The sequence below is a fragment of the Anolis carolinensis genome, chromosome 3 (genome assembly GCF_035594765.1).
Source record: "Anolis carolinensis isolate JA03-04 chromosome 3, rAnoCar3.1.pri, whole genome shotgun sequence".
Taxonomy (NCBI): domain Eukaryota; kingdom Metazoa; phylum Chordata; class Lepidosauria; order Squamata; family Dactyloidae; genus Anolis; species Anolis carolinensis.
Window position 1 is genome coordinate 36,195,535 of NC_085843.1, and position 13,875 is coordinate 36,209,409.

General features: G+C 39.8%; 1 protein-coding gene across 9 annotated transcripts in view; it reads right to left on the reverse strand.

Annotated features, from left to right (window-relative positions):
• The window catches only part of LOC100556963 (galactosylgalactosylxylosylprotein 3-beta-glucuronosyltransferase 1), a 69,412-nt gene that overhangs the window by 18,815 nt on the left and 36,722 nt on the right, over positions 1-13,875 (reverse strand). For 4 of the 9 annotated variants that reach the window (XM_062974749.1, XM_016992601.2, XM_062974748.1 and 1 more), the window contains 3 exons: positions 5,057-5,205; positions 2,315-2,850; positions 1,052-1,348 (listed from right to left, as the gene is read on the reverse strand). In XM_062974749.1, coding sequence (XP_062830819.1) covers positions 1,052-1,348; positions 2,315-2,850; positions 5,057-5,168 — 945 coding nt within the window. In that variant the 5' untranslated portion in view covers positions 5,169-5,205. Of the gene's footprint in view, positions 1-1,051; positions 1,349-2,300; positions 2,851-5,056; positions 5,206-9,866; positions 10,069-13,875 lie in introns of those variants that run through there. The other 5 variants (XM_062974745.1, XM_062974747.1, XM_062974744.1 and 2 more) reach the window with 3 other exon arrangements.

The following is a 13,875-nucleotide window of genomic DNA, read 5'->3' on the forward strand; positions in this document are numbered from 1 at the left end:
AGAACTGTTTGTGTTTCAAAACATTTTTTGGGGAAAATTGTTTAGCCAAACAGTTATGTGCAGAAAATGTGTTTGTGAATTTGAACATGTTTCCTGTCTAAAAATGAACATTTCTCTGCAGGAAATTGTGTTTTGCACAAAAGAGAACATCAAATTGGATTGGTATTGATTGCTTCATCCTTGCAATTCCACATCTTTTCTCCATCCGTGAAAGCTGTCTAGCTCTGGGACAGTCTTCTGCGGTTTACTGATACGAAGGGAAGGGACAGGAGAAGATATTCACATAATGAAGATGCAGTTGGTCTCAGCTTGAAGAAGGAAAGAAAAGAGTGTGCAGTCATAGGCAGATTGAATTTCTTACTTTTCCTTGGAGCACAAAATAAGCACATATTCATAATTTCATTGATTCTCTCTTTCTTTCCAACCTATAAGTGGCAGCAACCCAACCATCAGTGGATCCTTCCAAGAACAGACAGCTGCTGGAGGGAGGTTTGGGATGTAGCACAAAGGGCTAGAGAATAGCCCCCTCTTTGCCATTCAAAAAATGACAGATGCATGTCTAAGCCATTCTTATTCATGAACATGTTATTAACAGGATGCTTCTCATTGTCTTTTGAACAGAAATACTTTTTTTTTTTGCAAAAGAAACATGTTTCTGCTGCAAAACACATTTTCTACACACAAAAACCCCCCACATGTATTGTTACATCAGTGATTTTTCCCAAGGGAAGCCCCAAAGTGCAAAGAATATCAAGCTGCTCTCTTTTGCCTCAGCAGGTTATCTCAAAGACTGAGACATCTTTTTTCCCATTGAAGATGGTAATTTTAACATAACTACTTGAATCAAAATATCTGAGTCTTAACTAGGAGGCGAACAATCTAGAGGCTGAAATGTTTTTTTGCCTCATTTTTATATATGGATTTTATTATCCAGTGTCATCGTTTGCTCACTTCTCTTATATAAGGAAAAAAGAGAAAAATGGGAAATGGTAACAGTGAAACCTCCCACCTGTTCTCAAAAACTTCCCCAACATTTCCCCAAATGTTTGACCTTTGTGCAGTTGGCAGCTTTAGGCTCCAATCCATCCATTGTCACCAGGTCCTTCAGTAAACTAGTTTCTTGATAGCCTCCTTTAACTCCATCCAGTTTGAAATTGGCTTGAGATTTCTCCAGGATCAATCTGATGTTGACGGCAAAGCCAGCCATGTCAATGGCAAAGGGACGGTTTGGGTCAAACACGGTTGTCCAGCCCACCACTTTGCCAGCTGGACTCACTTTAGGAGACTCATACCTCAGGCCTCCAACAAAGGCGACCGGCCATACAGAGACCTTCTTTGTATAGCGCATCTGCTTATCGGAAAGAAAAGAAAATAATAACAGGAGTGTTACAAATTCCTTTTCTATACACTACAAGCATTTCTTGGTATTTATCTACACAAAGCAGTCTAGTTGCCCCAAACTTTGGCTTCTTGTTTTCTTGGCAACCATCACCATACCTTTGCACTTTTCTATCTTTGCTTTCATTCTTTCTTTTCTGACTGTGCTAAACTCTCTACTTTGCTTTCTATCTTGTTGTTCTGTACACACATCACTGGTGGGAGCACAATCTATAGCTAGTGCAATGATTTGTTGTACCTCTGGGCCTTGCCAAGCTTTGATTGGCAGGGACAGAGATTGAAGAAGCCACTCTTAGACACTCTCATGAAAAATTCCCTCACCCCTGACAACAGCCAGGCATAGGAGGAGTCAGGGAAAAGATCCAAATTTGGCCAAAAACATCCCTGTATTCCCTGTCATCACTTTCACATTCTTCTGCAAATGTTCTACTATCCTTTTTATTCCTGCTAGTACTCTTCTGCGCCATTTAAGTCTAAAATACACAAAGCTGTCTTATATCTGAACTAAATCACATTCAGTAAGCTCTATAACAAGTCTGAGCACCTTGTGTCCTCACACATAATGGCTTGCAATAGAATTAGCATTAGTCAGCACAGTCAATGGTAAAGGATGAAAGCTGCACTGTAATTACTTTTAAAGGGTCACATGTTGACCTGCCTGCTCTACACTGACTGGTAAAAGCTTTGTAGGGTTTCAGGGCAGATTTTCCTCCAGCCCTAATGAGAGATGCCAAAGATTTAACCTACAGTTTTTCTTTACCTATCTGATTTGTCATAAGGTTAGCTGGCATCTCCATCTACCCTCAAAAATTACCTGGTGTGCAGCAAAAGATATATGAACAGGATAATACAATCATCAAATGCATCTAAATCATGGACCAAAAATATGTTATCCCCACAACCTTGAGTCTCACACCTCTTCAAACAGCTCCAAGCTATAGGTATTATCATCATCAGCAAAGTACACTACACCCTCCGGTGGTGATATGGTGCTGAAGCTTTGCCTCAACCAATGGAGTCCAAGATTTCTCTGGAACGTGCCTCGTGGAGTATGAGAAGGGATCCAGGACACACCCACTTTCAGGCTCTTAGGAGTCTCAATGTTCAGGTGAGTAAAATTGATCCCTGCCTTCTCCAACAAATTAGACACCAGGTTGGTCCTTCTGGGTGAGTCCTCCACCACTATCCAGTGGAGGTTCTGCACATGGAGGAAGGTGTTGGCCAGTCGGGTCAGCTCAGCCTTTTGCACAGGCCTGGTGTACGTTGGTGTGATCACAAATATGGCAGGCAGTGTGTCTGACCATGGGGGAGGCCTGGAATATACAAAGCTCCGGATTATTTTGGGAGCAGTCCCAATAGCTGGTTGCCGAGCACAAGACGGGAGCCCATCCTCCCTCGCTAGGGATGTGCTATTGAAGAGAGATTTGGCTGTCACGTTTTCATCTGTTTCCTCTAAGGCAAGAAGAAGAAAGAGAATAAGGAATAAAACAGCCCTCTAACACTTTGCTGCAGGTTTTTTTTTTTATTCTGACCTTTCCACATTACACTTTGAATTCTAATTCTCTTTCCTCTGGGCAGACAAATTTTGACTGACTGTTATTAGTGAAGCTTTTTTAAACATTATGAAAGAAACAACAAGCTAATTAAAACAGAAAAAAGGCAAAGATGTTGGAAGTGATATTCATATCAAATGCAAATATCTTTTGAAAAATAATATCCCTTTTAGGAGTTTGCAAATATCAAGCAAATACATGCAAATACCACCCGAGTATTCAGTATTACTGCCTCTGAATATGGGTTGTCAATTCCTCTTCAGGGAGTAAATTGTTGCAGGGATTATTTTGTTTAAAAAAGAAAGAGCATTTTGAGAGTAGGTGAGTTACAAAGATCTAGTGCTTCCAGGTTGTAAAACAAGGGACTCTGTTACTTTCAACTATTCTACTTCCCATCTAGATTTTCCCCACACGTTCAAAGGTTCATTTCACCACTACCTTCTAAAACAAATAGAGAGTCTATCTTCCCCTACAGCAGAGTTTATATGATGGTAGACTGTTTCTCTCTCTTTCCCTTTGCAGCCTGGCAAAATTATATAGCAGGCCTGGTAACCTGCAGATCTAGAGTCCTAAATATCTCTTGGTTGAAGTTCAAAGACGTTCTGTAACCAATCAGCCCACCATGGATGTAGCCCCATTTATTGTTGGTTCCCAGGCTGAGCTGCCACACAGCTTCCGAAAGATGGCAGGGTTTTTTTTTGAGGTGTAAATATATCTTTATTATAATATAACCTATAATGGAAAAAGATTATATACATGCCATAGCAAGGCAAATCTCTAAATGCAGGCAAAAAATAAAACACTGATCTTAGTACACAAACTCCCAGTACAATGAAATGTCCAACATTTTTGCTATTACTTTAATTAGAATCTGCAAAGCATTTTAACATAAGTATGTCTGCTAAGTAAAGTTGTTCCTGTGGAAAGGGTGAAATATGGTTCTTGAGTACATGCCAACTTTGATGGGAGGAAAATATGCCACGCTCTTATGTAATACATTCAATGGAGAAACACTACAAAACATTAATGTTTGTATCTTCTATCTGATACCACGGTTATTTTTTTTTTTTTATCAGAGAAACATGGATATGAAATAAAGTTACAGACTTTTGTAATGCCTAGTCAGAATGTATAAAGTTAGAAAAAGAACAAATATAACAAGAAGCTGGAACCATCTACTATTGAGCAATATGAAATCATGCTTTGAGACCTACCACTACCCAGTAGGGGTGTACATGATTTCATTTTTGTGTACTGGATTTGGATAGTTCGGCGGATTTGGTTGCCAAATCCATGAAAACGAGCCTAGTGTGGGGCAGCCAAAGCCTTAGCCAATACAGATCACAGCAGCCGGATCTTTTTAGCTAATGGGGCCCAATGGGGCTAAGCGGCAGGCACTCTACCTGAGGAGGCAGCGTGGGGGCAGGGCAGTCTCGCAAGTCAGGAAAGCTGCAGCTCCTCCTTTGCTTTCTTCTCCAGCAGGCTCCTCCAACCCTTCCCAAAGGTCCTCCCCCCTCCCCTGACCACTTGAGGCAAATGGGAACTCACTTTCCCAGGAGCACTTTGTGAGGCACAGACATTGAAGGAGCCTTGTGATCCCTCCCAGGGCATGATGGGAGTTGAGGTTTTTCTCTCTGTGTGCATCTCACTTTCTTTCTCAAGCAATAAGAGGCTACTTGGGACTTCAATTTCCAAAACACCCTCTTGTGGTTTTTTTAAATGTTATGTTAAAAACTTTAAAATTTTCAAAAAATAAATAAATAGAGGATTAGTAAAATGTTCAGAAACTTGGCAGGCTTGCTGGAGTAAATATGGCTTACAAGCAAGACAGGTTTCATGTTGATAGGCCTAAAAATGATGGAGAAATGAGACTAGAAAGTTTCTGCATTGGTGGCAATGGCCTGAAACATTCCAGCATGAAAACAAAACCCCCTCCTGAATTCAGGAAGTTCCCAAAAATGGAACGAGGGGCAGCCAAAAACTGGGCACCAAAAACGGCACATGATTTTGCTGAATTGCACACCTCTACTACTTAGTCACTCCAGTATGTCCTTATATTTATTCCTCTTAAAAGTAACTTTCCCTGCTCTGGTTTTGTAACTTACTTCTCAGAAGGCTGAGGTAGCGGGTGGTTGGGTACTGATGCCACAAAGTTAGAAGAAGGCCCCATGGCAAGGCAATCAGAAGTGTAGTGAGAAGGTTACGTCTCCTTAGCATGCTGCAGAGAGCTTCTGGTGGTCGGGCATCTCCCTACCTTCCAGGAGAAAGTAAAGAGTTATCAAAGTGAGACAGGCACAGAGTACAAGTGGGAAAATATTCATCCAATCAAGCATTCTCTTCACACACAATCTCACTTAGGTATTTGAGCAATGGGGTGTTTACTCAGTACAGACTCTCTTGCATGCCTCTGTTCTATTTCTGCCTCTCAATCCATCCTCTTTGCTCAGATATAGACAGTAATGAATGGGCATTTGACAATAATATAACTAGGCAACCAGTCTGTGTGGTGCCAGAAACTCCCAGGTGTCTGTAGTTGTAGAAAGAGCTCCTCTCTCTTTCTAGCTGGTGAGTCACAGCTTGGCAGGATTCCCCCTTTACCCTAAATTTTCTCTTAGTAAGTTAAGACTTAGGCAACCTGGATGTATGTTTAAAATGTATGGTTCATGCAACTAGTAAGTGATACCAGAGAGCCACAAATTGAAACACAGCAACGAAGAGATCCACAATGCAGTTAAATACATGAGCATCAATTAAAAATACACAACAACAACAACAGCAGCAATATTTCTAACCTGCCCTCTCTACCCAAAGGGACTCAGGGTGACTTCCAAGTACAAAAGCAAATATTAAAAGAACATGAACATTAACTATACAACTAAAGTCTTGCTTTCTTGTCTTATGTTTTACTGAAGTTATTTTCAGATGCATATGCAATAAATTCAGTACATTTCTCTGCAAAAACCTGATAAAGGAAACTATTTTAACTGAGCTGGTCTCCATCCTTTCAAAAAGGGGGAAACATTCGTATTTGGTTATACTCTCCCCTCCAAATACAAATAATTTATCGATGTTAGAAAGTATTGTATTGGTTCATGCATATATACATGTATGTAGATTTGTTTCATTGTTTTTATGAATATGTAAATTGGAAATAAAAACATATTAATTCACAAAAAGGAAGTAACATTTCAGAAATAGTTCCCAATATAATAATATATAAAATTAAACAAGGTGCTGTAATGGCTCAAGCTTCTTTCTTCTTTAGAAAGTGTATTGCTGATAACAAGAATCAATGGGTGGAAATAATTAATGATTTATTTATCAATGGGTTGAAGAAAGGTGAAGCAATCAGTAAGGGGATGATCAAATATTACTCAAGTAATTAACTACAAAAGTAATTTAGACAGAGTCAATTTATAAATTCCTTGAGAGGGCAGAACAATTACATTATAGGCAATTAGTAATTAATACACCGACCACAGGAATCAAATCTAAGAAAGAATTGGAAAGGGAGAAGCTGTATGCTATTATCTCTCATAAGTAGCAGCCAATAAAAAATAAGATTTTTTTAAAAAAAAAATCCTGAGCAATTCAAGAGTTTGAATGCCCAGACCCCAAAGGATTTAACAAGCTTTCCTACAAATTAACCCAATTAGCCATTGCTGATTATTATAAGCAATTAACAGATATGATAGAGCCAGTCTTGGTCAGAATCCTGTTGGGGCATTATATCTTTGTAAGTGGATTTATATTTCCATAAATTAGAGGGCTCCCATTACATTACTTCTGTTGTGCATTGATGTATTGCACATCAATGCAGGTGGGACATTCTTGCTGGTGGCCTTTTATGCACTTTTGCAGTTTGAAAAGGGATTTCTTATCACCTCTACTATGTATAATATGTAGCTAGCTATGAGAAAGAACGAAAACACCCAAAATAGACACTAGGCCAAACAACAGAAGCAGCAAAAATAAATGAATACAAATCTGTTTTAGAATTACAACTCCTTCCTTCACTTCCTTCAGAAATAAATAAACTGCAATCAGCTCTCCGTGTTTGAAAATTTGACTTTTCCAGATTTGTTTTGTTATTTTTAGTTTTTATTAAAATGTTCTCTTTAGGAATTTCTAGGTTCTCCAGTGTGACTCTATGCAGTCAACTTCCAGAAAAATGAACAGCAAAATCTTTATGGATTTTGCCACTAGAGGCAAGCCAGAAAAGGCTTCTAGGGTGGGAAAAATGGCCCACCTACAGAGAAATATTAAAGAAGCAGAATGGAACACATGTGATGAAAATGCAGGAGGAGATTAATCAAACCTACAAGAACGTTTCTTGGTTCCAATACAGGCAGCAAAAAGAATATTATGATAAAGACAAAACAACAGGATGTGTTGAGAAAGCAACTTTCTGGGATAAAATAATGGCAACAGATCAGAAAACAATTGTAAGAAGCTGTTAGAATACAGAAACTGAACAAGTAAAAGAATGCATGATCAAATGGGCAGCCAATATAGGCCACTCAATAAAGTTGGAAGAATGGGAATATATTTGGAACCATAAATTGAAATATACTTACATGTACGATTTAAAATAAAATTGGTATAAAATGATGTACCAATGGCATATAACCCCACAAAAATTAGGAAAAATTTATAAAAATATGCAAAATGTGAAACTCAGGAGGGCAGTTTCTACCACATGTGGTGGACGTGTAGGAAAGCAAAGAACTATTGGAAAGAAATTCAAGAAATATCCCAGGAGATACTCAATGTAAAAATACAAATAAAGCTAGAATATTTTTTATTAGGAATAATAGATATAGACATGGACACGAACAAAGACATACTTTTTAATTATTTAATAACGGCAGCAAGAATAGTATACAGAAGGAGTTGGAGATTAAAAGAAATACCCTCAACAGATCCATGGTTAACAAAAATAATGGAAATTATGAATATGAATAAATTAACTCAACTATCAACAGAAAAATTGTCCCAACGAAGCAAGAGGAGCGAAAAGGAGTAGCATATAATATACCTCATTCTTACCATGTTATTTCTGCCTCCTATGTGGGGTACCCCAAGGTGCAATTCTCTCCCCTCTTCTCTTCAACATCTACGTTAGACCCCTTGCTAGTTTGGTTCGGAGTTTCGGCCTAGACTGCTATCAATATGCGGACGACACCCAACTCCTTCTGCGCCTGGAGCCTGGAGCAACGTCAATACCGGACAATTTCACCTTATGTCTGGAGGCTCTGTCGAACTGGCTATGTGCTAGTAGACTGAAGGTGACTCCGGTGAAGATTGAGATTCTCTGGCATGGCCGCTCGATTGGTCTGACCCATTTGCTACCCACCTTCGATGGTGCTGCCCTATCTCCTTCGCCTACCGTTAAGAGCTTGGGTGTCGTTTTGGATTCGCAGCTGACAATGGTCAGACCACACCTGGAATACTGCGTCCAATTCTGGGCACCACAGTTGAAGGGAGATGTTGACAAGCTGGAAAGCGTCCAGAGGAGGGCAACTAAAATGATCAAAGGTCTGGAGAACAAGCCCTATGAGGAGAGGCTTAAAGAACTGGGCATGTTTAGCCTGCAGAAGAGAAGGCTGAGAGGAGACATGATAGCCATGTACAAATATGTGAGGGGAAGTCATAGGGAGGAGGGAGCAAGCTTGTTTTCTGCTGCACTGCAGACTAGGACATGGAACAATGGCTTCAAACTACAGGAAAGGAGATTCCACCTGAACATCAGGAAGAACTTCCTCACTGTGAGAGCTGTTCGGCAGTGGAACTCTCTCCCGCAGACTGTGGTGGAGGCTCCTTCTTTGGAGGCTTTTAAACAGAGGCTGGATGGCCATCTGTCAGGGGTGCTATGAATGCGATTTCCTACTTCTTGGCAGGGGGTTGGACTGGATGGCCCATGAGGTCTCTTCCAACTCTACTATTCTATGATTCTATGATTCTAGGAAGCTCAGGTCGCTGCTGCCAGCAAACAGTCCTTTTTCCATCTACGACAAGCGAGGCAATGGGCACCCTATCTATCTGATAAGGCGCTGGCAACAGTCATCCATGCCACGGTCACGTCTAGGCTGGACTATTGCAACGCCCTGTATGTTGGCCTTCTGATGTCTACGACCCGAAAGCTCCGTATTGTTCAGAATGCGACAGCCAGGCTACTCACAAGAACACCCATGAAATGCCATATAACACCAGTGCTGCAGCATTTGCATTGGCTTCCCACTGATTACCGTGGTCTATATAAGATGCTAGTTCTGACCTTTAAAATTCTTTATAGCCAAGGCCCATCGTACCTTAGGGACCGTCTCTCCTCCCATCATCGGAGGTCGCAACGACCATCCCAACGTGACTTACTTTATATACCGGGTCCTAGAGAAGTGCACTTGGAAAGGACCAGACGCAGAGCTTTTTCTATATCTGCCCCTGCCTTATGGAATGCCTTGCCGCCCTATATGAGAGCCATGCGTGAGTTAGGGCCTTTTACCCTAGCACTCAAGACCTGGCTCTTTACTAGAGCTTTTAATTTATGTTAATTTTATCAATATTTGTATGTATGTATTTTTATCCTTTACAATTTAGCTTGTAAATCGCCTAGAGCATCTTGGATGGAGGGCGATTAATAAGTAATGAAATGATGATGATGATGATGAACTAAGTGTTCTCTTACAGAAACCATGCCCAGGAACACACCTTCATTAACTGAAGTATACCTGTGAAGAAGCAGGAACCCTAACAAGTTTTTGTTTAAAAAAGAACATAACAATTCTGTTGAATTTTTAACTCTTTGTGCGAAAAAGTAATGCATAGAATCATAGAATCATAGAATCATACTATGGAAGAATGCATACTTTCAATTGCTATTCCTGCCAAAATCAGTTCCTGCTGCCAAGAACTTACCAGTTTTCTGTCATAGCAGGTGGCATGCTTTAATACCAATGCGAAATGAGTGTTCAGCAGGCAGATATGTAGCCTCCTGACAATCCTGGGATCTTTTGGAGATCGGTCCTCCCAAGTCTTTTTTCAGATGTCTGGAAACATTTTTGCAAGCCTCCTTCCACATTCCTGTCTGTCAAGTTGTGATGCTACTTCCTCTGGAGGCCTGAAGAGAGACATATATCACAGTCCTACACACATATATATATGTTGTGGGCCTTCAAGTTGACTCTGATTTATGGCAACCCTTTCATAGGGAGCTCTGGCGTGGGTTGGTCCATGAGGTCCCGAAGAGTCGGAAGGATTGAACAAATAAAAGCAACAATCAAAGTTTTCCTGGCAAGATTTATTCAGAGGATGTTTGCTATTGCTTTCCTCTGCTGAGAGTGTGTAGCTTACCTCTGATCACTCCAATTGGTTTCCAAGAGACCATGAGGTCTCTTCCAAGTCTATGATTCTATGGTGTGCCTTCAATTCATTTCTGACCCATCGTGACCATAAGGCAAAGCTATCATGTGGTCACTTTATTTAATTTATATGCCATCTTTCTTCAAAGCATGACCAAAAGTGGCTTCCAGAAACAACTAGTTATTCTAGGCAATATCTGCTCAGAACTTATGCATGTGTCCCTTGTCTGCTTTTGATTACAGAAACTAGTAAGCATTGTAGGGTTATTATCTTGTGACCCTATAATACTATTTTTAATGGCAGGTATATATAAAAAGCAACTTCTCTAAAGTCACCACTGAATGAGCACTATAGAGCAGTGGTTCCTAACCTTTGGGCTTCTAGGTGTTTTGGACTTCAACTCCCAGAAATCCCTGCCAGCTTATCAGCTGTTAGGAAGTGTGGGAGCTGGAGTCCAAAACACCTGGAGGCCCAAAGGTTAGGAACCATTGCCATAGAGTACAACACAGCCCTCTGGTAGCATCATGACTATGGGGAAGAGATTTGCTGAGAAGGGCAGCCTTTGCTTTTCTGTATAATTTTGTGGAAAAAAGAATACAATGAAATCCCCATATTCAGAAGGTTTCAGAATTGTAGCACTTGCCATAGGTGATTTCCTTATTGGTGAAGTTTTAAAAGAGAGTCTCATATAACCTACAAGTTACTCATTTAATCTCACAGTAAGATACACTACTCAACCCTAAATGGCACTAGTTATACATTTACTTCCTTTGGGCGTTTATGAGCAGGTTCATTTCCTGTGCTAAAAGTAAATTATATATACAGTATGCACCCTTCTTTATAGAAACAGGAGGAAATATTGCTAGTACTTGGAAGAGAATTGTCCCACTTGCTTTAAAAATGAGTTGAGTTCTAGGTTATAAACCCATGCTTGAAGTAGTAAAAGATAAATGTTCCCTTTCAAGATGGTAAAAAATAACAAGAAAAATCATTGTACTATGAAGGTTTGAACAAGGTGCAATTCAAGAGAACTGCTTAATCCCCCCTTTTAAAAATGTTTTACAGATGTGACAGTAAAGAACACTTACTCTTATTTTGCTTGGTGTAGACACAGCCAATATTTAACAGAGAGGGATCAGGTACCCAGCCCTGTTCTGCATTAAAAAAATTTCCCAGTCAAATCTCAGGAGAACAATTGGGTTGATGCCTTAAACCAGTGATTCTCAACCTGTGGGTCCTCAGATATTTTGGCCTGCAACTCCCAGAAATCCTAACAGCTGGTAAACTGGCTGGGATTTCTGGGAGTTATAGGACAAAACACCTGGGGACCCACAGGTTGAGAACCATGGCCTTAAACCAATGGCAGCTTGGTTGAAAAATCAACTTTAGTTAAGTTCTACAGTTTTATCTTAATTTGATATGTATTTTGTTTATATTATCTAATATGTTTTATTTTATGGTTGCAAGCTGCTCTGAGTCCCTTTTTGGGAGATGGGGCAGGGTATAAATTATTATTATTATTATTATTATTATTATTATTATTATTATTATTATTATTATTATTATTTCCAGTTAGTTTGCTATGACTAACAATAGGGTCAGGACTCAATATTGTAAAAGAAGCTTCAAAAATATCACTATACATATTTTTGGATACCTGTACCGGCTGTGTAGCATTTGTGGAAACTGCATCCTGTGGCCCATGTGCAGCTTTCTGATGGTTCCCTAGTGGACTCATATCCCTCATGCTATGGCTGAAAAAAAATTGTTCAAACCTAAATTTGTTGGGACTAGATTACATCCTTCTCTAAGCTGTTTTGGATTCTCACATTTCCAGCCTAATTTTTACTTTGGGGTGGCCAAAAGTGGCAAAATACATTGTAGTGGTGTCCATGATTAGGTGATATGACTCTCTGAAGGAACCCAAAATAGCAGCATGCAACTTCAGGACTCACCCTAATGTAAAGAAGAATATGACTGATGAATGGGTGAAAATGCATATATCATAAAAGTATATTTTTCGAAGGAGCCAGGATTGATTGCAGGCACCTACTGAGTGAATGATAAACCTGGGTTCAGATGAAAAGAAGAAAAAGAGCTGCATACTAACAACTTGATGGCACATCACCCAAAGTCTTACAGTTACAACCAGCCCTTTGAAGGCAAGGCAACCATAAAGCTGATGTGGCCGTTGGTGAAAACAGGTTTGCTCTAGTGTATTAGTCAGGAGTGCTTTGCACCTGACACCAATCAGGAAATATGCTTCAAAAAGGTACGTCAATACTGAAATTTCAGGAATGAGCTAAATAACCATTCTCCAAAATGAAGTTAGTCATTGTGACCAAATACATTTTTTGCAAGAAACTGAGAAGTTGGATTGAAGTAGCACCAGGGAGAATAGATGGCAGAGACTAAATACTAAGGGACATCCTTAAAGGTAGAATTAGAATGGAATAATATTTTATTTCTTTCCCCTGCCTTTCTTCTTTTCTGAGTTTTCGTCTCTTCCACTCCTATAATTCGCTACTTCTAGTTTCAGACTTCATTGCTAAACACTTATAATAACATTCACCGGCCACATGATGGATGCCTTCAATATGCTGCCTGTAAGATTCTTGGGCTGATTTCCAATTATACACGTCTCTATTTAATTTCAACCATCCATCTTGCGTTTTCCTTTTATAGAGATCTATCTAAAGCAGAAGCTCATAATTAAAAGTTTGGGCTTCAGCCTTATAACAGAAACCTCATTTAAACTTAAGTGCTCTTGTGGCCAGCGCAACCAGATGCATGAGTTACAGACAGAGGCCCTATCGGCATTTCCCTTTAGGAGAAGTTCCACTAGAAAGTTTTCCTTTTAGTGTAAATTACAAAATAACAGGTGCAGGCAATACAATCCAAGTTGGGGCCACTGGGACAGGCAGAGGATTACATCCTTCTATTGCTTCCCTCAAGTCCCAGTCTCAATAGCTATTTGGTGCTTGTTTTTTACTTTAATATTCCTATTTAAAAGCAGTGGTTAATTGCTTTTAATTTGTTACTTTACAAACTGCTTTACATCTGTGGTTACATCAGATTTGAACCTTAAATATGATTCCATCCATGTTTCTGGAACAAATATATTTACCAACAAAGCAAACTTAGTAAAAGTTACACTTTTAGACAATAGCTCCAGAATGCTCTTTTGATATAGCCTGGAGTGGGCCAAGTGTAGTTTGTGGGTCGCATCTGGCCCTTAAATGTGGCCCTTGAAGCCCCTCATGAAGGTCTCTCAAGATGCCAAATTCCAATTGGACTATATTTTGCTCATTATTTCACTCCATAACTAGCCAACAGTATCCAAAACTAGCTTAAATCCAACAACTCACCCGCAAATGCAAAGAATCACTTCCCTCAGCTCCAAAAAACACCCTCATTTCCTTAATTGTCCTCCAAAACTGCTGAATGTTAGTCAAAATGGTGACCAGAAGTAACATGACATAAGAATTCAAGTACATCAAGATACACCACTAAAAACGGTCAGGTTGCTATATGTGGGGCAGAGAAGTGTAGCCAACAGCAGAGA